This window comes from Dendrobates tinctorius, unplaced genomic scaffold, assembly GCF_039654945.1.
Source record: "Dendrobates tinctorius isolate UK_male_01 unplaced genomic scaffold, ASM3965494v1 ptg000006l, whole genome shotgun sequence".
Lineage (NCBI taxonomy): Eukaryota > Metazoa > Chordata > Amphibia > Anura > Dendrobatidae > Dendrobates > Dendrobates tinctorius.
In genome coordinates this window covers 3,203,249-3,228,465 of record NW_027361674.1, presented here as the reverse complement: position 1 = coordinate 3,228,465, position 25,217 = coordinate 3,203,249, and the positions used below count along the sequence as shown (strand labels likewise).

At 46.3% G+C, this 25,217-nt stretch overlaps 1 protein-coding gene across 11 annotated transcripts in view; it reads right to left on the bottom strand.

Moving 5' to 3' along the window:
- KLC1 (kinesin light chain 1) overlaps positions 1 to 25,217 on the bottom strand; it is a 55,173-nt gene extending 29,956 nt beyond the window's left edge. For 5 of the 11 annotated variants that reach the window (XM_073570016.1, XM_073570052.1, XM_073570025.1 and 2 more), the window contains exons 1-2: positions 25,012 to 25,216; positions 5,265 to 5,526 (exon numbers count right to left, since the gene is read on the bottom strand). In XM_073570016.1, the coding sequence (XP_073426117.1) occupies positions 5,265 to 5,525 (261 nt within the window). In that variant the 5' untranslated portion in view covers position 5,526; positions 25,012 to 25,216. Of the gene's footprint in view, positions 1 to 5,264; positions 5,527 to 25,011 lie in introns of all 11 variants that reach the window. The other 6 variants (XM_073569974.1, XM_073569994.1, XM_073569983.1 and 3 more) reach the window with 3 other exon arrangements.

Sequence of the window (25,217 nt, the reverse complement as noted above, 5' to 3'; positions counted from 1 at the left end):
TACTCTCCCTCCGCTCTGATCTTCTTGATGACCCTCGGAAGCAAGGAAAGAGGGGGAAAGATGTACGGGAACCAGAACCGGTGCCATGGCAGAACTAGGGCGTCCGCTCCGATGGCACATGGATCGCTCAATCGGGCAATGAACCGAGACACCTTGTTGTTTAGTCTTGAGGCCATGAGATCCACATCCAGAGTCCCCCAACGATGAGATATCTGCTGAAAGACTTCTGGATGAAGAGACCACTCTCCCGAGGCAATGCCTTGGCAACTGAGAAAATCTGCCGCCCAATTTTCTACGCCCGGGATGTGAATTGCTGAGATGGGCGAATGGTTTGTCTCGGCCCAATGGAGGATGTGACTCATTTTGTGCATGGCCATCCTGCTCCGGGTACCTCCCTGGAGGATGATATACGCTACAGCCGTGGCGTTGTCGGATTGGATCCTGATGGGGTGACCTGCGAGGAGATGGTGGAAACTCCGTAGAGCTAATCTGATCGCTCATATCTCCAAAATGTTGATGGGGAGACGTGACTCTCGAGTCGACCAACGACCCTGTGTCGTGTGGTGACGAAAGACCGCACCCCAGCCGAGAAGACTTGCGTCTGTGGTTACTACCAACCATCTTACTGGGAGAAAAGACCTCCCTTGATTCAGGGGGGACTCAGTGTCCACCACCTGAGGGCTTGCCTGACCCGCAGGGACAGAAGGATCCGACGGTCCAGGGAGAACGGGTTCTTGTCCCAAGCTAACAGCAACGCATGCTGTAAGGGACGGAGATGGAACTGCTTCCATCGCAGCCACCATCTTTCCTAGAACTCTCATGCTGAAACAAATGGAGTGAGAAGTTGGTTGGGAAAGAGTCCGCGCTGCCTGTTGTAATGCTTGGGTCTTTTCTGGAGGGAGAATAACCAACCCGCGGGAAGTGTCCAAGATCATTCCTAAAAAGGAAATCTGCTGAGCCGGTTTCGGGAAAGACTTTTCGAAGTTTATCTTCCACCCAGGAGTGAAAGTGTATTTACTGTTATATCCAGAGATTCCTTGCAGGCTGGAAGGGACGGACCCTTGATGAGCAGGTCGTCCAGATACAGTAACACCACTACTCCCCGAGAGTGGAGAATACCCATGACAGCCGCCATGACCTTGGTAAAGAGCCTGGGGGTGGTGGCGAGTTCGAAGGGCAAGGCAACGAACTGGAAGTGTTCCTCATGAATTGCAAAACACAGGCACTGCTGGTGGGACAGGCAGATCGGAATGTGAAGGTAAGCTTCCTTGATGTCGATGGATGCTAGGAACTCTCCTTTTCCCATTGAAGCGACAACTGATAGGAGAGATTCCATTCAGAATCGCTGTACCCTAACAGTTTGAGATCCAGAATGCGTCTCCCATCGTCCTGTCCTTCTTTGGAACCACAAAAAGGTTTGAATAAAATCCTCTGAACCTTTCGTGATGAGGGACCGGAATGATGACTCCGTCCCTTAGCAGAGCCTGAACAGCCCAAAGGAAGGCTCTTGTCTCTTTCTTGGGGGGGGGGGGGGGGAGAAGGGAAAAACCGAGTTGGAGGGAGGGGGAGAGGAAATTTCTATCTTGTATCCGGAGAACACCAGCTCCCTGACCCACTTGTCGTGGACGACCGCGAGCCAGGTGTGGCTGAAGTATTCGACCGCCTACTTTGTCGGTGTCCGCCGGATACCGCAACAAGACCTTGGGTAGATCTATGAGATCTACTGGCTCCCCTAGATCCAGAAGCCCTAGGCCTGGGTTTCCAAGAGCGGTTAGGTCTGTATGAGACCTCGGAGCCTCTGTCTCCGCGCGGGGACCGACCTGATCTGGAAGAGAAGATAGAGGAGGACCAACCGGAATTGTTGCGATAAGATCGAAAACGCGTCGGCTGTTGGTTGCGAAACGGCATAACAGCCTTTTGTTGAGGAGAGGAATTTACTTTTTCCCACGGTAGCATCAGAAATGAGCTGGTCCAGTTTCTCTCCAAAAAGACGACCCGTTTTAAAGGGGAGAGAAGTCAATGATCCGCCCCGCCAGTCGCAGAGCCATAGGGCTCTTCTAATGGAGATCGCATAAGCGGCAGTTTGAGCAGCGCAATTGGCGGCATCAAAAGAGGCGTCCACTACAAAGTCCGCTGCGTGAATTATCTGCCTGGTGACAGTGGTTGCCTCCGGAGGAAGATTGGTGCCCTGGAAGGAAGTAATCAAGACTTCTGCCCAAGCGGCCATTGCCTTAGTAACCCAAATTGCAGCGAAAGATGGAAAAAGCGCTGCTCCTGAAGCTTCAAAAACTGAACGGGCAAGGTAGTCAATTTGACGATCGGAGGGGTTTCTGATTGAGGAACCCTCAGAACCGGATAGGAGCGTTTTAGAAGCAAGACACGATACAGGAGGGTCCACCGGAGGGAACTGTAACCAATTCTTCATTAGGTCTGGATCAAAAGGATATTTAGCCTGAGTAGACTTTTGCCCTGTGAACCGCTTATGTAGACGATCCCTATGTTTCTGGACAATTTCCTTAAAGTCCGGATGGCTGGTAAATAACCTGTGCACACGCTTGGTTTTCTTAAGTGAGATAGGATGTGCTGGAACAGGAATATTTTCCTCATCCAACTTCAGAATCCTGTTGACTGATTCTGTAAGAGAATCAAGCAACTCTTGATCAGTTGGGGGATTCTGATGGGCTGAGGTATCAGATTCGAATTCAGAGTCGTGCTCGCTGTGAACCTCAGGAGAGGGAGAGCGAGAGACAGGAGTCGCAGAGGTGCGACCGAGACTAGGGGGACGCGTCATGGGTCCGCTTTCTAGAGCCCTGACCATCTCTTGAATGATTACGGCCCATGCTGGTGGACGGTTCCCGGCCGATGCCAGAGCCCTCCTCGGGAGGCAAGGACGCTTTCTGACTTAAAGAGTCCTCCCGGAGGGAGAATATAGCCTGGGTCAGAGACTCCACTGACCGTGACAGGGACGCAGCCCACTCAGGGGTACTAAACGCAGGAGGCCCATCAGCAGCGGCAGCGAGGGGCGTTTGAGCACAGGTCGGGTCGCAGGCCGTGCATAACAGATTAGTCTGTGCACTGGGTAAGGCAGACTTGCAAGTGGTACACACGGTAAAAAACGCAGTGTGCTTCTTATCAGCCCGTTTAGCCTCCTTAGTTTGAGACATAGCGCTCCTGAAAGGGTTAACGGCAGAGTCTCTCTGCAGCTTCAGGGAATGTGCCGGGAAGGGGTTAAGCTTTAATCTGAGGGCAGATGCAGCTTATCCTGTGCTGTGTCCCCTGGGAGGAATAGCGGTGGCTCTGTGGTGACACCCAGTATCCGGCAGCATTCAGGCCTCACAGCTCATATCCAGAGCAGGCTGAGGTGAAAGACATGGCCCCCGAGATTAGGATTGCGCGTTGTTAGTAATGAGAGGCGCCAAGAGGGGGCGGCGACGTTAGTGCTGGCGGCGCTATTTAAATTGCGGCCTAGCAGGCCGGAAAAGCCGGGGACTAAATTTTCGGCCTACCCACGGTAGGCGCCGGGGGCGGCGCCATTCAAATTGCGGCCTAGTAGGCCGGAAAAGCCGGGGACTAAATTTTCAGCCTACCCGAGCGCCGAGACCGGGGGTGGGGGAGGTGGGTCGCGGTGCACCGCCTCTGATGCCAAGTCGGCGCTTCTCCCGGGGGCCAGGACCCGACCCCATACCTCCACTCCAGTGCTCGGCAGGCCGCGCTGTCCGGGGCCATCCATGCAGGTCTTCTCATCCTCCTGGCTGATGAAGCAGAGCTGGAGGGGTTCTTAAAGGGGTATGCTCAATCGATCCTCCCTATGGCAGGGGGCTGGAGAGCTATGTGGCTGATTCAGGCCAGCGCTGTTCCAGTCTTCTCCATTGCACTCCATGTGCCTGCCCTCGTATCCGTGGAATACCGAGACCGCAAGGATCATCGCCAGAGGAATCAGCCCCGTACGTTGCAGGAAAGTGTACGGGGAGGTATACTCCGCATGCTTGCCTGTTGTTACGGGGGAGAGCGGGCCGTAGAAAGGAACCGTCGCCCCCTTCACTCCGTTAATTAAAAAATAAAAATTTACAGAAAATTCAAAAATAAAATAAAACGGTGGGGTCTGAAACCAGACCCAAGTGCCTCCTATAGACACTAAGCAAGAACTGGAGATATCTCATCCAGCGAAAGAGTGTATACTACAGGGGAGGAGCTAACTTTTTTTCTGGTTTACTTAGTGTCCTCCTAGTGACAAGCAGCATAACACCCACTGTCTCTGTGTCCCCCAATGAGACGCAGGAGAAAGTAAAGAAAGGAGAATCACTGCATCAGGAAAAGTTGCATCTTTCCTGACTTCAGTACAGTGGAGATGTAGTTTGTAGCTACTTCCAAATTAATATATAGATATGCCACCGCTGGGGCCTGCATCCATCTCCAAGATAGAGCCTCGACGCGCGCTGCCAGGAACGGAGAGGATGGTTCTCTCAGTCCATTTCTATCTGAGCTCTGAAAATTGACAAGGGTGCCCAGATCCTCATCCAAGATAGGCGAGGGTCCCAAAGCGGAGACCAACATCTACTGATCTAGCTGGACCTTGTCTATTCATGAATGGCTGACCACATATATGTTAAGTCCACCTTTAACAGCCTTTCTCCAAGCAGACATCTTTATCAGACACCCCTTTAATCCTGTGTGCGCACTGTAGATGGGGATAGCCTAGTGCAACCTATGTCTAAACAGACAGGGTCCTGATCTCTGAAATCCCCACAAGCTACCCATTACCCATTTTCTTTATGATGATCCTGCAAACAGCTCTCCTTGTCTGAGTACTGCATGCTCTAAAATATCCCACTTTAGGCATTTAAGCATCTATCACTTATCCAGAGTTGATAAAACGTGGGATTAATTGGGGAAAATTCAGCTGATGAGAGTCCCAACATCCCCTGTGTGAATGGAGCAGTAGCGAGCCTATGCGACCAACACTTTGCACATGTTCACTGCCGCTCCATTCACACAATGGTTTTGGGACCTGTCATTGGACCCTCTGGAATCACACCTTTATCACCTATCCTGTAAATAGGGGGTATGTTTATTGGACAGACAGATATAGTCTCAAAAGTTGAACGCAAACCATGTAACATTTTTGGGCTAAACACACGGGATGACGCAAGCCTAAGATATTTCAGGAGCGTGCACAAATCTGTAAAACTGGTTGTGTGACCCGCCAGCTGCTACATGGTGACACATTCCCTGATGAGCAGCAGGGCGGTGTACCGTGCAATTACCTGTGCTTCACTTAACCCCAGCTCCAGCATCTCCAAAGACTTGCGGATCATGTTGGATTTCTCTTCCACCAAGTTGCTCTCGTCATCCTTTTTCAAGCACTTCAGTGTTTCCAGCAAGCTCTGGAGGATGGAGTTGTGCTCGTTTTTCAAGGCCTCCAATCCTTGGATCACCTGCTTGGTCTTAGAAATGATCTCATCTTGGGTGAGTTTCTCCAACTTGTCTTCCTTCAGAAACACCATCGTGGACATGTTGTCATACATTCTGCAAAACATGAGAATGCCGGAGAGTCAGAACTGAGCCAGAATGTATCAAACCCAATCTAAGCCCGATGTAAAAATTGCAAAAATAAAACGTTATTCCTTCACCAAAAATCGTCGACACGTCCATTAACTTTGATTCTAGTAAGCACAAACAACTCCTTGCGTCAGACATGGACGAGGGTGGACTAAGCTACAGTAGGGACTGGGCACTAAACGTGTTAATAGAGAAGACTTTTGGTGGGTCCATAAGTCCTGCCCCATGCAGCGGTCACACATTGCCCCCACTGAGGAAGACAAAATCACAGACTCACATCCAATCTTGATCAGATTCTCAGATCAAAATTGTCAGTGCAAGTCTATGGGTCTGTGAAAACTTTGGACAGCACTCTGAGGCCATCTGTGTGCTCTCCATTTTTTCACGGCCGGTTTGATATGAAAAGCTTGAGAAATCTCAGGATTTTTTTAGCCCCCATTCACAAAAATGGACAAGACACTGATCAAAGACAGGTGAAATGTGGAATTATTTTATTTTTTTTAGTCAGAAGAGACTAAGAGGGTGGCTGAAACGTGGCACGAGGAAGAATGCTTTCTTCTGAAGATCCAATTTGTATGCCAACCAGAATAAATACTGCCAATTCTGCACATTATCTTATCTTTGGGGAAACAGAAGCTGAGATATCGCACCCTCCGGCCCATTTTTTTTTTTCTTAAACGCACCAGTAAATCAAGTAATGTTATTTGGAGCCTTCCAAAAGGGGTCACTATTAATTTGAAAGACAATATTCCACCCCTCTAGAATTTTTTTCCTCCCCTTTTCAGCAGTTAGTGTACTAAACGATCAAAAGGAAAAGCTAAAGCTGAACTGTGCAAATTTATTTTTTACAAAGTGACGGCAAAAGTGAAGTCTGTGGCTCCAAACCACTAAAACAAAAAAAAAAAAAAAAAAAAAATATCAAAGAAAATGGCAAATAAAAAAAACAAAACAAAAGAGGAGTCACAAGACGCTGGGAGGACACCCGTCAAGGAATTAAGATTCTCGTAAAACAGACCTCCCCATTATGGCTCATGTACCCTATGTAAAATTTTGCAATAGGAAACCAGAAAGTATTAAGGAAATGGGTGCTCTGGAAACCAAAAGAAGAAGTCTCCTACAGAATATGCATTTACATAGGAAACATACAAAAAGATAAAGACTTCCCGTATTGTATGGCTTGCCAGGACCCCAGAGATACATTGGTCAAGACTGCTACAAACAAGTGGAAAAAAAAAACACTAAAAACAGGTCACTTATTTTATTGTAGATGCCAAGGGCTAAGGACCAGTGACTTTGGAACTCAAGGGCAAAGATACCAGGCTTCAAGACCACAAAAGGCATTTTGGCTTGTTTATTTATAGGCTGTGTTAAATTGTGATGGCATCATGACTGGGTGTGGCTTCTTTTATAGGCTTTGTTCTATTCTGATGTCTCAATCATGTTTGATCACTTTTAGGAGGTGATCCATCGAGTCAGGTGGTCACGTCTTTTGAGGTCACACTTGTCTGTGAGGTCATTACGTGGTTTTGATTTGTTACGATGAAGTGAACCTAGTGTCACTCTGTTTTTATCTTTGTCAACTTGTGGTGCAGTTACGTTTTTATTACACCGATGTCATAGTGGTGAGATTATCACGCCACATTTATAGGCTGTATTCTATATTGTGATGACACAGTAGTGTGTGAGCTTGTTTCTAAGTTATGACCTACTGTGAGGAAGTCACTATAACTTTAAATTTACTTTTAACAAAGCTGTGAACTAATCCTATAATGTCACAAACCAGTCGCACCAGGACGGACTGCATCCATCATGCATTTAAACTGTCACTGCGTGTAAACAAGTAGTGACAATTCAGTGCCGACAGCTGTCTGAGAGGCATGCTGTCGGTGCCCGCACCCAGATCGCTGTGATCAGTCAATCTGACTGACCGATCGCAGCATGATCGCGCAGGAGATGCTGAAATATCAGCACTTCCTGCCCCTGGCTGTTAACCTCCTAAATGCTGCGTTCGAGTAGCAAACAATGCTTTAGCATACCGCTTGGAAAAAGTGGAATAAAATGCGATCAAAAAGACGAATGTAAATAAAAATGGTATCACTGAAAATGCCATCTTGTCCCGCAAAAAACAAGCCGCCATAAAGCTCAGTCAGTGGAAACATAAAAGTTATAGCTCTTAGAATAAAGCAATGCAAAAATAATTTTCTATAAAAGTTTTTATTGTGTAAAAGCACCAAAGCAAAAAAAAAAAAAAATATATAAATGCAGTATCGCTCTAATCGTACTGACCCGAAGAATAAAACTGCCTTGTCAATTTTACCACACCCAAAACGGAGGGAAAAAAAAAATTAAAAATTCCTGAATTGATGGTTTTTGTTCATTCTGCCTCCACAAAAATCAGAATAGAAAGCAATCAAGGTATAAAAAAAAAAAAAAAAAAATCAATCATGTCCCCGAAAACAAAAAAACAAACAAAAAAAAAAAAAAAAAACACACAAAAAAAAAAAAGCTTGTCCCACCAAAAACCAAGCCCTCACATGACTGTGGGACGAAATATGGACAATTATAGCTATCAAAATATGGCGATGTATAAACTTCTTGCCAAAAAAAGTCTTTTAGTATATGACAGCAGCCAAAGATTAAAAATGGATATAAATCGGGTATCGCTGTAATTGCACTGACCCGAAGAATAAAGTAGTCTAATCACTTATACTGCACGAGGAACGGCGTAAAAAATAAATAAAGCCAGTTCACCTGGTCTGGATTTGCTCGGTGCACATTTATCCTGTGCACTACACTGAGCGCTTATACCGGGGTTTCTGTGTAAATCTCTGAAATATGCGATTCAGATAGAACTACCAGCGGATGATTCCCTATAATGAGACAGATGTGGAGGCACTGTGGACGCCATAGGATCTGTGATCCGGCGGTGTCAGTGTTTTTCGGCGTGCATAAAAACACGGTCCACCATAGTTTTGTGCATCTCTGAAAGGAAGGACAACTCTGAACAGAGGCCAGACAGTGTCCAGAGTAACTCTGCTGCCTTATTATAGTGAATGGATCCATTGGGATTTTCATTTGTCATGTAGCTTGGAGATTTAGATGGAAACCCCAAGCTACGTGCTCAGCGTAGAGCACCAGATAAATGTGATCCAAAACGTTATGTTCCCAATAAAACTTCAACTCAAAAAAAAAAAAAGCAAGTCTCACTCAGGTCCGTCATCTATTAACAGAAATATAGGAGACTTCCACGCCACTGGTAGCACAAACGGTCTGGAAAATCAAAATGGCTCATTGCCCCCAAAAAGAAATTCAGTGAATTCTGCGCTCCCTTCTGGGCCCCAGTGTGCATAAACCACCTTTAGCATTCACATTTGGCAGGGATATAATTTCCAAAATGGGGCCACACGGGGGGGGGGGGGGGGGGGGGATTCTGCTCTCTAGCACTTACGGTGCCCTGCATATGGAGCCCGCAACCTATTTCAGGAAAATATGCACTCCAGGAGGCAAATAGCGCTCCATTCCTACCGAGACTCTCCGTATGGCTAAGTGGTACTGTACAGCCACATATGGTGTATTTCTATATTCAATGGGACAAATTCTGGTGCCAATTTTACCCACTTCTTGTGTGAAAATGTTAACCCCTTAATGACAGCCAATACGTCTTTTTACTGACCTGAGATAGAGAATTTAATCCCCATACAGGTGACAATCCAGCAGCTGTGGGCTGTACACTATAGCTGACAACTTGCTGTATCACAAACGATTGGTGTTGGCACCATCCATATCTGTTTAACCCCTTATTTGCTGCTGTCAAAAGTGACCACATCAAATAAATGGTTAATAGATTGTGGCAGCTTTCGCATTAATCTAATTGAAAACACAGAGCATGATAGTGTGGTCCTGATGTTTGCTATGGCAGTTCATGGCCAAATAGCGGCATTAGAGTCTCCCGAATATAGTGGTCAGTTCAGAAGTTAGCGACATTTAGGTGGTAAACAAACACTTTCATTCCTGCTATGCCACTTTGCATTAATTCCTGAAAATCACCTGAAGGGTTAATAAACTACCTGACAGCAGTTTTTAATATGTCAGGGGGTGCTGTTTTTAAAAATGGTATCACTTTTGGGGTTTTCCAATATATAGGACCCCTAAAGTCACTTCAAACTGGGATAGGTCACTCAAATTTTTTTGTAAATTTCCTTGAAAAAATGAAAAATTATTGCTACATTTTTAAACCTCCTAAAAGGCTAACAAAATAAGTTAGCATTTTAAAAATGGTGCTGATGTAAGGCAGACATGTGGGAAATGTTACTTATTAATGTTTTTCTGTAGTACGACTATCTGGATTAAAGGGATAATCATTCAAAGTTTGAAAACACCAAGGTTACTTACCGGTAGCTGGTTTTTCCGGAGCCCATGACGGCACACATGAGTATACAGGTGCCGTCATGGGAGACAGGAAAACACTAAGGTTACTTACCAGTAGCCGGTATTGCAGAGCCCATGACGGCACCTTTATACTCATGTGTGCTGTCATGGGAGACGGGAAAATTGCAATTTTTTACATTTGTCAAGTTTGATATTTTTTTTTATGAATAAACACAAAACCATATCAACCTAAATTTACCATTATCATAAATTATAATGTGCTACGAAAAAACAATCTCAAAATCACTGGGATATGTTGAAGAATTCCAGAGTTACTGCCATAAAGTGACACTGGTCAGAATTTAAAAAATTGGCCCCGTCACTAAGGGGTTCAATCTGGGGCTGAAACAAAATTTGTATGGTAAAAATGTAATTTTTCCTTCACTGCCCAATGGTATAAAGTTCTGTGACACACCAGTGGTATCAATATGATCATTACACCCCTAGATTAATTCACTCTGTAGTTTGTAAAATGGGGTGACATATTGGGCGTTCTACTGTTCTAGCACCTCAGGGGCACTCCCAGTGGGTCATGGCACCCTCAAACCATAAGGCTGTGTGCCCACGATGCGATTTTTAAGCGTTTTTTGCCACGATTTTCGGCGCGAAAATGTTTAAAAATCTTGTACAGAACGCACCCCATGCATTCCTATGGCATTCCGCACATGCTGTGCTCATGCTGCGCTTTTCCGCGGCGGAATCGCATCGCGGAAGAAAAATCGCAACATGCTCATTCGTTTGTGCGGAATTGCAAAGAATTGCCGCGATTCCGCACCCATAGGAATGCATGAGAATCGCTTACTTCCCGCATGTGGCTATGCCCACCATGCGCAAAGTTAAGCGTCTCATGTGCGGTTGGTACCCACGGTGTGGAGGAGAGGAGACTGTCCTCCAGGCCCTGGGTACCATACCCCTGTAAAAAAAAAAAAAAAAAAAAAAAAAATTAAAAAAAAAAAGGGGTATATTTACCTTCCGACGTTCTGCGCTGCATTCCCGGCCTAGCGTTCCCAGTAATGCCTTGCGGCAAGGTCCTGTAATGACGTAGTCTCGCGTGACTCTAGTGGTCTCGTGAGATCACTATAGCAACGCGAGACCAACGTCATCACAGGTCTCGCAAGGCATTACTGGGAACACTGAGGCCCGGGATGTCGGAAGGTAAATATACCCCGATTTTTTATTTTTTACATTCTTTTACTATTGATGCCGCATAGGCGGCCTCAATAGTAAAAACCTGGTCACACTTGTCAAACACTGTTTGACGAGTGTGACCAACCTGTCAATCACTTTCCAAGCGATGCTTCAAATCGCTTGGAAAGTGCTTGAATATAGCACGCGAAAATCGAGGCAAAATCGAACATAATCGCGGTAAGATCGCGTGGAAAAAACCGCGCGATTTCTGGGAAGGAGTCCGGTTTTCAGTGTCCGGATTTAAACGCTACGTGGGCACATAGCCTAATAGTAAAATATCCACTATAATATGGCGCTCCTTCCCTTTTGAGCTTTGCACTGTGCCTCAATAGTAGTTTTCACCCACATATCGGGTATTGGCACACTCAGGAGATATTGCACAACAAATTTTGGGGTTAATTTTCTCCTGTTACCCGTGAGAAAATAAGTTTGGGGCTAAAAGAAATTTTGCGGGGAAAAATGTGGGTTTTTTTTCTAATTTTCTTAGGCTGGTTTCACATTAGCATTTTTTAGCGCAGTGCATCGTGCGCGTCCTTGCTCCCCTACGTTTAACATGGCGGGCGCATGATCTAGCGTTTCCACGCGTTCATGTGCGTTTTCATGCACATGCTTTTTTTGTAGTGTGCGCCTAGGCGCGCCTTACGCAACCTGTTGCATTTTTGGGTCCATCCATCGGCGTAAAAAAAAAAAACAAAAAAAAAACACGCTTGCGCAGGGAATGCGACAAAATAACACATTACAGTCTATGGGAACGCAGGCGTGCACATGGACATGCGCACGCCTGCGTTTGAAATTGCATGCGTTTTAAGAGTTAACATGGCTAGAAACTGGTTAAAACGCAGGTGCCTAAAAACGGCAAAAGCATGCAAAACGCATGATGCGTTTTTTGTATATGTTGCTATTGTGCACGAAGCGCAGCGCTAAAAAACGCTAATGTGAAAGTAGCCTTAGCTCGGCTATAAACTTCTGTAAAACACCTGGTGGTTCAAGATTCTCACCACACATCTAGATAAGTTCCTTGGGGGGTATAGTTTCCAAAATGGTGTCACTTGAGGGGGGTTTCCACTGTTTAGGCACATCAGAGGTTCTCCAAACATGACATGGTGTCCGCTCTCAATTCCAGCCAATTTTGCATTCAAAACTTGAAACAGTGCTCGATCCCTTCCGAGCCTTGCCATGTGCCCAAACAGCGGTCTTCCTCCACCTATGGGGTATTGGAGTACTCAAGAGAAATTGCACAACAGTTTTTGGGCTCCATTGTCTTCTGTTACCCTTGATAAAATAAAAAAAAATTGTGTCCGAAGCAGGGCTGTGGAGTCGGAGTCGTGGAGTCGGAGTCGGTGCTCATTTTGGTGGAGTCGGAGTTGGAGTCGGTATAAAATGGACCGACTCCTAAAATATATAATAAATTGGGTACAGTAGTTCAATGCAGAATGTGCTGAATATTTTTTCATAGGAGTTTGGGAAAGTTATGAAATGTTCTATAAATGGCTGTTCTATTCCTGATCTAAGGCTACATTCACGCACAGCGTTTTTCCTGTGTTTTTTGAGGATACGTTTTTCCGCTGCAAAAGCTGATCATCTTTTTAAAAAACTGCATCACCTGAAAGGTTTTTGAGCTCATAGATAATGTTACTCAATAGCAAAAGCAGATTAGAAATCTGCTCTATCCATTTATCCATATCTGTCTATCCATATCGTATCTGTACCAAAAAGAATGAAAACCGGGTAGTACACCAATATATATTCTGTTCTATCTAAATATCTTGATTATTGGATCATAAAAAATGATTAAATGTCTGAGGTTCACATTGTACTACAATAAATTTTTCACTTAAATATAAGCAATATATGTGGGAGTCGGAGTCGTGGAGTCGGAGTCGGTGTAAGGGAAATTGAGGAGTCGGAGTCGCAGGTTTGGCTTACCGACTCCACAGCCCTGGTCCGAAGTAAAATTTTTGTGGAAAAAAAAAAAAAAAAAAAAAAAAGCTTAAAATGTGCATTTTTTTCCTTCCACATTGCTTCAATTCTTGTGAAGCACCTGAAGGGTTAATACATTTCTTGAATGTGGTTTTGAGCACCTTGAGGCTGTGTGCCCACGTAAGCGGTTTTTTTTCACGTTTATGCGTTTTTACCGGCAAAAACACTTAAAAATTGCTTAAAAGAAGCATCCAATTCATTTTAATGCATTCTGCACTTTGTGCATATTGATGCAATTTTCCGCGAAAAAAACGCATCGCGGTAAAAAACGCAGCATGAGCATTAATTTTACGGAAAAGTCCGCGTTTTTAGCTATTTTCTATGAGACTGGGGACGCGCATAAAAACCGCGCGAAAAACCGCGTGTTTTCTGGGAAGGAGTTTTCATGTAAATTTTCCAAATTTACATTTTTTCCACAAATAAACAATACATTTTGAAGAAATTTTACCACTATCAAAGTACAATGTGTCACGAAAAAACAAAAAAAAACAAACAAACAAAAAAAAAAAAACACAATCTCAGAATCACTGGGATCCGTTGAAGCGTTCCAGAGTTATAAACACAAAGTGACACTGGTCAGAATTCAAAGGCCTGGTCATTAACCTACAAAATGGCTTGGTCCTTAAGGGGTTAAATGCCATTTTTGCAATTAGGTTTCACTAACAATTTTGCATTGTTTAGTTTCCCTGAACCTTCAACTTTGATGTGGTCTGTGGTCATCAGTCAGCTGAAGGAAGCTCAAGAAGGAGGGACATGTTTATGAAACTGAAAACTGATCATTCCTTTAAAGCCCCCCCATAGGTGCAAACATTTTAATGAAACCTGATTTAAAAAATTATTTTTTAGCCCAAAATGCATGCATTTATGAAAAGAAAATTGTCCCCGAAGATTGACGACTCCTTTAAAGCCCCCAAACACGAGACCAACGTAGCCGGGCTCGTAGACTAGACTGCTGTGACAGTATCTGTAAAGCAGCGCCATCTTCCCCTCCTCTATGAATCCTGCCAGTATTAAGGCAGCATATAAAATAGATACGGTATATATCGTGCCTATAAACCCGGCACACTTTCCTCTTCAGTGTAGACTTTGCTGAAAAAGCAAAACCAGTATCCCGAGCGAGAGCTTCCATAGAAATTCTCTGGGTCTTCAAGATTGCCGATCGGCCCAATTATGCAGAAGCACAATCCTCAAGCATCAATATCTGGAACAAAGACCGCCACGTGCTGGGAAACTAAACCGTACAAACCGCTGGCATCTATTATTCATGCATCTCCATGTACAGTGCCAGTCATCGCTCCTCTGTATACGGGCGCACTATCTGATCCAGGATGGCTTACTGGAAAGGGGTCTGTGCACAGTGTGACAGCAGACCGGGCGCTGATTAACAGGGATCGATGGTCATTTTGAATTAACCTCTGGGGGGCATCACATATCAATCACTGCGAGGGATGAGAAGACAGAGGTCATGATGGCCGGAGGCTGATAAAGCAGAACGGGATTTCTTTATTGCCGGCTCAGCAGCAGTCGTGCTATAGGAAAGAGGGAGAACAGGGAAGGCCAAAGTGCTGAACTAGAGCCGCTTCTACACAATTCATGAACTCATAGAATTAAGGCTCAAAAATAAAATTTAAAAAAGAAGGATTCTCTTTTTTACTCTATTTTTAAGAATAAAAGCAAAGAAAAATATACAAAAGAAATAAGGAAGAAAAAAAAAAAATCCCCAAAAGAAGTCGTTCCTAATAGCAAGCTTGTTTTTTTTTTTTGTTTTTATTATTTGCTGAAGATCTGGAAAAATGCTGCAACGCTCAAATTTAAATCCAGGAAAAAAAAAAAAAAATTGAGTGCACAAGATTTCTGAAATCATTGCTTTTGCTGGTACTGGTTTTGCCATAAAAAAAACAAAAAAAACAAACGCAACAGAAAATAACTAACACATTTAGTATTTGAAGTAGAGAAAGTAGTCGGTGGCTTACACTGGTATCAAAACCAGTCTCGTAGCTACATTTCCAGCTATAGAAGTGTGGCTCCATTACCAGAAAGCAAGATCTGCAGTGGGAGAGAATGTCCACATTGCTAGGACAGGACGGCACTCGGCCATCACCCGCCGACCTATTATTTTTGGATTTATAGCCTAATTAAACATGGTCATTGCCAACTGCGGAGGTCAAGGGAGAACTGAATCACTGGCCTTCATGAGAAGAACGACAGATTTAGGTCACCAGCACATAAGCGCCAGCGAGGGAGGGACGAAGCCCTTATAGAAAAGGCAAGAAAAAGCCTCAGCAAAAAGCATGGCTGCGTTTATTGAGCGGTGAAATAATCAGGGGCAGCACACTGGCAATACCTCCGCCACGACATTGCAGATTCCTAACTCTCAGGAGCAACATTTCAGCTGTGACGTCACAATGGAAGGTGCAGAGTATCCTACACTCTATGGAAGGCCAGGCTGTGGAGTCGCGGAGACAGAGGTTCAGCTGGGAGGGTCAGTATCCTCTGGCGAATACTAGATCCACCCCAGCTGCATTGCCAGAGGTTGCGGACCCCTGCCCTAGAAATACACACTGCACCAAACACTTTTGTTTCGGATGGCAACCCTGAAATAATACACTGCCAACGCTCTTGTTTTTGGCCTCATGAGCCATCGTTGGACCATCCTAATAAAAGCCCCGTCCTAACATGACCCATTATTTGATGGCAGCACCATTCATTCTCTATGGGGCTGCCAGAAAAAGCCAAGCACAGCACTCAGCTGCCCCCGCTGCTCCATTACGAGGTGGATGGAAGTGCCCCGTTCTGACTGGTGCAGGTTGCAGGTTTCCGCTAAGGCCTCTTTCACACTTCCATTTTTGACCGTCAAAATCCGTCAGTTTTAGAAAAAAACGGATCCGCCATTTTTTTTGGCGGATCCGTTTTTTCCCCCATTGAGTTGCATTACCGGCGGATCTTGACGGATGGCCATCCGTTGGATCCGTTTTTTTTGCGGATCCGCCAAAATGTTTGCGTCCGCCGGCATGCCTGGACGGACCCTGCAACGTTTTTTTTGCTGTAGGATCCGCATTTTCCAGTGCGCATGCCCAGAGAAAGGAAGTCAGCCGGGAATTTAACCCTGAAATCCTTTCTGGCGGTGGAAAAAAAATGTCTCTCTCTCTCTCGTCCCCGGACTGCGGTTCCTTTAAAATTCTTCAGCCAACGGATCCGTCAAAATACCGGACCGCTGACATTCGTTCACTTCAGTTAACAACGGACCCGCTTTCCACCATTTTGGCGGATTTTAACTGATGACAAAAAACTGAAGTGTGAAAGAGGCCTAATCAGAAGCCTTCTGGCGATAACCATTCCTTAATGTATCGGGAGATGCATGCACACCCATAGGCTCCCAATCTACTGACATGGGCCACACCAGCCCATCACTTCACCTTTTCTGCTGGGTAGAGCAGCCTGGCTGACTACGACTACAAAACACTACAGCGGAATTCAGTAAAAAAAGGATTTTTATTTTAAAGTGGCACCGACTGAGGTAAACAGCCGTAATCCTCTCGGTGATGTAAAGCGAGTTCTGGGACACTATCCCGTACACATTCACGTGACTTATTGAGAGACGCTCAAGTCCCATTTCTAGCGAGCAATAACCTTTCTCCTCACGTTACAGTATCACATTTCCCAGTAATCAATGAACCAACTATAACTGGTCTGTGCCAATCATCACTGGCGGCGACCTATGTTCTGCGAGGGTGACCCAGGGAGGGGGAAACAGAAAACCGGAAAAACTGAAAACGATCCCTTGAGCCATTTGGCAACAGACTGCTTACGACAGTGTTCTCCAGTCAGGTTTGTTCTGGAGGACAATACAATGGCCAGACTGAGGGAAATGTACCCTGGAACATGTCGAATCAGGTAGGAAGTCGGCAGTGATTACTAATCACGATCCTCGTCCTGCCGCAAACCTTACATCGCTTGAGTCGGCCTTAAAATAAATTCAATATCAAGGTGTATGAAGGATTCCAATTCACACTTTATAACTAACCGTCTACAGCATTAAAATGAACAGTTCCATAGTCAATACTCTACCAGCACTATGTGTGCTGGACATTCTTATCGCTCACTTTCCAGCAAGCTGTGATATTCAATGACTCGCCTGCCCTATATCTCTCTGCTATAGCTGTATGCAGCAAGAAAAGCAGAAGCAGAGAGACAAAGCCCCATCCAGACTTCTAGTAATCAGTCTCGGCTGCTGGACAGATTACACTCGACAGCAGGCAGCAAATTAGACAAAAAAAAGTGAACCCCTAGTGGCTGGCACTTTAAGGCGATTTTTTGAAAAAAATTTTTTTTTTAATATATCAACATATTTTTCTTTGCTCACTTAATGGGGTTGGAGTATGCACACTGCATGTTGTGATCCGTAGAGGATAATACACATTATCAGATTACTCCAGCGATCACATCACACACCATCTTCTCCCTCATCACATGGAGTCCCTCCTGAGAGAAGGAAGAGAGAACTGTGCATGGAAGGCATTTTCACTTCCATCTTAGGATATTGAAGACACAAACGTCAGAGGTTGACGCTTTGATAGTGAGTGTTCAGAGCAAGTTTTTGGATATGCACGGAGACATTTTTGTAGAGTTTTCAGAGCAGAATGTGGTGTTTTTTTTTTTTTTTTTTTTTTTTTTTTTTTTGAGTTTCTGCTCCAAAATGTCCTAAAACCCCCTGAGAGCACATACCTTTAGGCCATGTTCACATGCCACATTTTTGTTCCTGCAGCTGGAGTCTGCTCTCTCCAGGTATTTGGCTTTCCCAGAGTGGTGTGCAGATTACAGGCCTTTTCTTTTGCCTGCGGATTTTCCGCATCTTATGGAATTCTGTGTGTAAAATCCGTACATGAAACTCTGTGCACCCACAAAGAGAAAGGGACATGTTGCGGACTTGAAACACGGCCCGCAGGTCAGTTTACATAGCAGAAAAGTGAGATTTCTATAAATCCCATCCACTTTGCAGGAGCAGTAATATGCTGCATTTTTTTCTTTTGGAACAGAAACTAGGCAGTGGCAAATAGTCATCATGGGAACTTAACCTTCTGAAAACAGTTACATGGCTGTGTAGGCAGAGGACACTTTTTGTAGAGATACAATGCACCAGAAATCTAGTCTATATCGTATATACAAATAAGGCAGGAGTGTTATGTTTTATTTTTTTTTTAAACTATGGACGCAAAGTCTAATATAACATTCATCTATATATCGGAACTATAAATGATCAATGCTGGGGCCCGCGCGCCCCTGCTCCTCTTTTCTTGTACGATAAACTGCATACAGGCAAGATTTCAGTTTAGGACAAGCAAGTAATAGGATAATGAGAGGAGCAATGCATGCTGAGAATTAAAGGTAAGGAATGCCCTGCACTGATAATGCTGGCTGAATGAAGATGAAGAGGTACTGCCCACTGGAAAATCAAAGAAAAGTGTATGGCAAATTACAGAGCATGAGAGTGGAGTCGGCCTGTTCACCAAAAGCAGTTTGGAATGGTTGTTAGGGGTAAGGGCAACAAGACCGTACTTTTCGACTGTTACTGTACGAGATAAAGTGTTTACAAAGGGCTTAAAGGTGTTTGTAACAGGGAGGACACGATGCGGAGCGTTAGAAGCTGGTACATGTGAGTCAGTGGAGTGTAGCCCACACAAGCATGAGCTCACGTCCTGAGAGACTCCTGCACACAGCAGAGGACATGGTGCGACGTGGCCAAAACGCTCCGAGTGCCCATAGTAACTATGGAAAGTGTGACTTACACAGAGCCTTCATAACCAGTCACATCAACAATGACGAGAGCTGCGATGTTACCTCCACACTCAGGAGGAGGACGATTGCCCCATGGAATCAGCATTTTAGCCGAGGGGTCTGCACTTATTGTGCCCTGCAGAAAGAGGTCTCCATCTGAGTAACTGTTAGAGGAACGTTAGACTTGTAGAAGGGGTTAATCTCCTGCAGATCAAACCCATCTTCAGCTAAAAAAGCAGCTGAGAAGTGGGTAGAGTCTAACAATTGTTTTTGTACCACTGCAGACAGAGCAGTGGGGGGGGAGGCTCCTGCTGCAGCCAGTCATGTCACATAAGACAGTGAGGGGGATCCCTTGAGGTAGGGAGCTAAGCTGGGATACAAGACCATGATATGCGCCGTGCAGTGCTAGACAACAACCCTTTTTGGGGAAAGATACGGGAAAGTTAAATTACCAGATAACTATTGATATTCTAACGTAATTGCATCCAAGTACAATGTATGTGAGGATTTTATTTTTGCATAAGCCACAGAGGTGGGCTCCTTTCATCTATATCTTCAGCCAGATGTTCCCTTCTCTGCAGACGAGATTATCCGGTACGCTCACATATGGTATTCGGCAACAGCCATTCCTTGCAGTAGGTATGTACGTATATCAGGGTGTGACTGGTCTGGGCTTGATGGAGCCGTACATTTTCTTACTGCAATGGTAAAGGAGAAGATAGACGGCTCATTTACTGCAGCTATTAGATGTCTCAGGGGAACAGACATTCAAGAAGCTTCTCGGTTGCCAGGACTGGTCTCCAGCTGAGGTCTCTCCAGTATACAGCAGGGATATCTCTGCACTGTGCTCTGGAAGACCTGGAGAAGCTGCCATATAATAGCCAAGAAGATCCAAACCTTCCTGCACTGCAGGGCAAACACTCGTTTTCCTGCCTGGATCCATGGATTTCTATGGTCATCTTAGTACAGGCACACCAGTAGTCCATGGTCACAGAGCTAGCAGCGCAACAACATCTAGCCAGGCCTACTACTCAGCAGCTAGGAGGAGATTTGCAGGGGATCTGGTCCAGCAGACATGGATTGGGTCCTACAGATCTTTTGGCTTGAGTCCCGGGTGGTCTCCCATAGATAACCCTGGGTTTCTGTGGCCGATCACTATCCTTGGCATGGATGCCAGCAATGAGGGCACAAGGCCTATGAGGGGCAGTGACTGGCTGCAGTGGTAACAAATTTATGCAATGCCATTACTGCAGTCATATGGGGGAACCATTAGAGTTGTGGGGGATTACAGAGGTGAGCAAGGTATATTTTTTTTTTTTTTTAGTTTAGCACTGTCCTAAACGATTTAACAAAAATGGGTGCAATAATGTACCACATAAAGAAAGACTTTAGCAATATTGGTAGAAAGCCACAAGAAAGCCCCTGTGCAATACACAGATGCTGGAAAGGAGTCTGGAAATTAAGGAGCCCCCTCCTCATCTCATACAAGCCCTTGGAATTTCCTAGCTGAGAAACCGGACATGAAAAGGGCAACATTACACATGATTCTATAAAAGAAAAGTCTCCGGCAAACCCCATCCAGGAGCTAACTCAGCAGAAAGGGTTAAGAGAGCAATTACACCAGACAGCCAGAAAATGGGATTAAATAGAGCAATCATCAGAGCAGCCCCGGAGAATTACACGGGCATCCAGCGCAGATCACAATCAGTGCGCCCGGGAGGCCGTGGCACCACCTGAATAACAATGCGGGCATGCGGCTCGGCTCTCACATCGGAGCCCGTGCGCCTCTCTTTGTTGCCAGGCTCCATTGTCTGAGGCAGCAGGGTGACGGTGCCCGATGCATCACTGGCAGGGTGTGCCGAGGACAGCCCAGAATAAGGAGCAGGCCCCATCTCATTAATAAAGCGCAGCAACCAAGAGAAACTCTGCACACGTAACCTTGCAACGGGAAAAGCGGTTGCCATGTGCTGACGTGAAGGTTTACGGGCAGTCCGTGCCCTCTGCAGTAATGTACCTAACAAAGCCGCCACCGTGTGCCACTGCATGGCATGCAGGGGACCATGCATCATACCCCTCTCCTACCCCCTCAAAACACCAGAAGTAAACAGTGTGCCGTGCACTTTTATGGTGGATTAATGATTTTTTTTAACATAATTTACTTGCAAAAAAGAATGCATCAAAACAGCGTGCATTAGCTATTATTTTCCTGCAGTTCTCAATGCACCCCCGCACTATAGTCTAACCCCACATCACATCCACCTGTTCCCTCCCGCACAATAACGCACTATAACCTTCCCTGGCACAATAATTGCCCCTTCCTACCGCAATATTGTTTCTACCCTGGAAGAATTTTATTAACCCTTCCCTCTTACACTACCATTCTTTTTTTTTTTTCCCACCGACAAACCATCCAGTTTTGTAGGGGGCCTTTAAGGACAGCCATATCAAAACAAGCTCGCATCTCCTTTCCGTGCCCCTCTGGGCTGAGTACCCCATACCCACACTTCGGTGCCAATATGGCATGAATTAAGCCATCCTGGGACATACCTTTAAATCCATGGGGTCCCACAGCAGGCACTTGATCCGCCTCAGATACAGACCCTTTAAAGGGGGTTAATCCAGCTCTGAAAATTGGGTCTTCTCTGCCGATCACTTCTGTCTGTCATGTTTCATACTGCCATGATCAGCTCCTCCTGAACGACAGGGACGAAGACTAGCGCTGTAAAGGTGGATGGGCTTTTAAATCAAAGCATGGGATTGATAGCTTCATGTCTTGAGTGGTCCACCTGCTTCCCCCCCCCCCATATCAACATGTGAAAACAGGGGTGGGCAGGACAAACGGATAAAAAAAAAAAAAAAAAGAGACTGAAGAGGCACGGGCGACTATGCATACAGCGCACACCGGATTTTTTTATTTTAGGAATTTGGAGAGCCCCTTTAAGTGTAGCACAATGCCCCTGCAGCTGCTCTATAGAAGACAGCAGCTGTGATGCAGGTATTCCTACATGGACACCATTTTACCCTCCGTATTGTCCTCTCTGCACATGACTAGCATTGCTTTATATTATTCTGGATTGGATCTGGAGGGGGGGGGGGGTGATGCATGGCACTGACACCGGGGCATATATTAACAAACAAGCATGAACCCCACAATCCGTCATGTAGCTCCATTCCCACTAGGAGGGGGGGGGGGGGGGGGGGGGGGGAGACAAGGCCAAAATAGCTGAGCTCTGACCCAGACATCCCAATATCAGGAGGATAACCAGGAGAGGCAGATTCTGCAGCATATCCAGCCAGGTGAATCAGTAGGTGTATACCCACAATGACTCACTGCTGCCGATCCACCTGCTCTCCGGAGGGATAATCACAAGAGATGATCCAAGCCAAAGAGTCAAACTGACAGTCCTTGCAACCTCGGCCGCAGTAATCCCACCACAGCTACGGGCGGGAGTCACATGTTGCAGACCAGGTTTATCTATGTAGTAGTTATCTCGTTGTTTCTAGGGGACATCCTCCAGTCTGCCAAAATCTGCAAATGGCTGAGGAGAAGCAAGACCAGAAAGGACGGCCCCGTGCCGAGGCAACCATCGCTGTCACCTTATGGGCGGCATTTTGTAAAGAGGAGAAGACTGATATATCGGTTTGTAGGCAAATATTCAGTCTAACTTGTTATTTATCCACTGGGATCCCTGCTCATTCTGTGGTTAGGGGTCAAGGGGGCGGTCTTAATCAGTGATTGACAACCTCCACCGAAAATGGCGTGCCTAGAGATAACTTTTGATCACAGATTAAGATGCCCATTGGTCTCCTAAACCCAGAATAAGCATGAATTAAATGGATAGACTACAAGTTATACTGAATATACGGGACATAGATCAATCTGCTCAGCTCTTCCCACTCTTGATCAGAGAGTGTCCAGAGATCGGACTGCAAATTTGTTGTGGCAGGTTCCCTTTAAATTCATCTTTCTGGTGTTGTCTACCTGTATAATTGGTGCCACTCGACCTAAAGTGCCATCAGTAGAACTCCGGTCCTTAGCGGGTCATTTCCAGTTCACAATCTTCATCAATCGAGAAGCCAGGACATTTCCAAGTATTCATGACGTGTCCCGTGAGATTGGTGTTTTGTAATACTGAAAGACCCTCATATTGGGCATCTAAACGTTTCTCCTCCAACTAGACACCCCCGCCAGGACAATGCAGTCTAAACCTAATAACCCCATCACTGCACAGCACCCATAAAAACACAAAGTATCCACAGAACAAGATGGATGGAACTGCCATGCTCCCTGTATCGATCCAACAGCACGACCCCGTGATAATACTTCCTCCATCTCTGGGACTGTAGCAGAACGGTACAACCAAGGACAATGGAGCATCTTGAGCCGCACATCGCTGCTCCCCACCTCTAACACGTGTTCGATGACAAGATCAACTTCACAGACGAGGGCCGCCGCACTCTGCACCCACAACTACGTAACGTACATCATCCTGAAGAGCAATGACGGTCACTGATACGATACAATGTCTGCATCTCTCACAGGAAGTGTCTGGGCCATTACTACGGAGGCTCACAGAAAAACATAGGGGCAACATTGTCGTCAGTAATGGAGATTCTTTTCCCTATTACATAGAAAATCCCCATATCAGTGCAGCCACCATCCATTACACCACAACCCCCCCATATCAGTGCAGCCACCATCCATTACACCACAACCCCCCCCCCATATCAGTGCAGCCACCATCCATTACACCACAACCCCCCCCCCATATCAGTGCAGCCACCATCCATTACACCACAACCCCCCCATATCAGTGCAGCCACCATCCATTACACCACAACCCCCCCCCATATCAGTGTAGCCACCATCCATTACACCACAACCCCCCCCCCATATCAGTGTAGCCACCATCCATTACACCACAACCCCCCCCCCCCCCATATCAGTGTAGCCACCATCCATTACACCACAACCCCCCCCCCATATCAGTGCAGCCACCATCCATTACACCACAACCCCCCCATATCAGTGCAGCCACCATCCATTACACCACAAGCCCCCCATATCAGTACAGCCACCATCCATTACACCACAAGCCCCCCATATCAGTACAGCCACCATCCATTACACCACAAGCCCCCCATATCAGTGCAGCCACCATCCATTACACCACAAGCCCCCCATACCAGTGCAGCCACCATCCACTACACCACAAGCCCCCCATATCAGTGCAGCCACCATCCATTACACCACAAGCCCCCCATATCAGTGCAGCCACCATCCATTACACCACAAGCCCCCCATACCAGTGCAGCCACCATCCATTACACCACAACCCCCCCATATCAGTGCAGCCACCATCCATTACACCAGAACCCCCCCAGTATCAGTGCAGCATCCATCATTACACCAGACCCCCCAGTATCAGTGCAGCGTCCATCATTACACCAGACCCCCCAGTATCAGTGCAGCGTCCATCATTACACCAGACCCCCCAGTATCAGTGCAGCATCCATCATTACATCAGACCCCCCAGTATCAGTGCAGCATCCATCATTACACCAGACCCCCCAGTATCAGTGCAGCATCCATCATTACATCAGACCCCCCAGTATCAGTGCAGCATCCATCATTACATCAGACCCCCCAGTATCAGTGCAGCATCCATCATTACATCAGACCCCCCAGTATCAGTGCAGCATCCATCATTACATCAGACCCCCCAGTATCAGTGCAGCATCCATCATTACATCAGACCCCCCAGTATCAGTGCAGCATCCATCATTACATCAGACCCCCCAGTATCAGTGCAGCATCCATCATTACACCAGACCCCCCAGTATCAGTGCAGCGTCCATCATTACACCAGACCCCCCAGTATCAGTGCAGCGTCCATCATTACACCAGCCCCCACACCCATGCAGCCCCTTCCTCCATGACTGTGCACCTAACATGGCCTCCTTCTCCATCCTGCAGCCTGACCTATGACGGAGCAGCAGTACTCCGCCATGTCCCACAGCCGCTGCACTCCCACAATAACACCCGAGCATAGCGCCAGCACTGCCCCCTGGCGGCCGTACCGTTCAGCGGTCCGTACTCTTCAGTGGTGACAGTAGGGGTGTCCGGGGCTTTATACCGGGGATGCCGCGTCCTCCTGTCACCGGCCCAGGCCCGAGCCTCTCCTAGCTGACAGCCGAGGTCCAGGGGCGCATCCTCCTCCTGCAGCTGCTGAGCCGGTATCCGCCTCTGTCTGCTCCCCAATGAAAATGGCGAGGTCTCCTCCCCG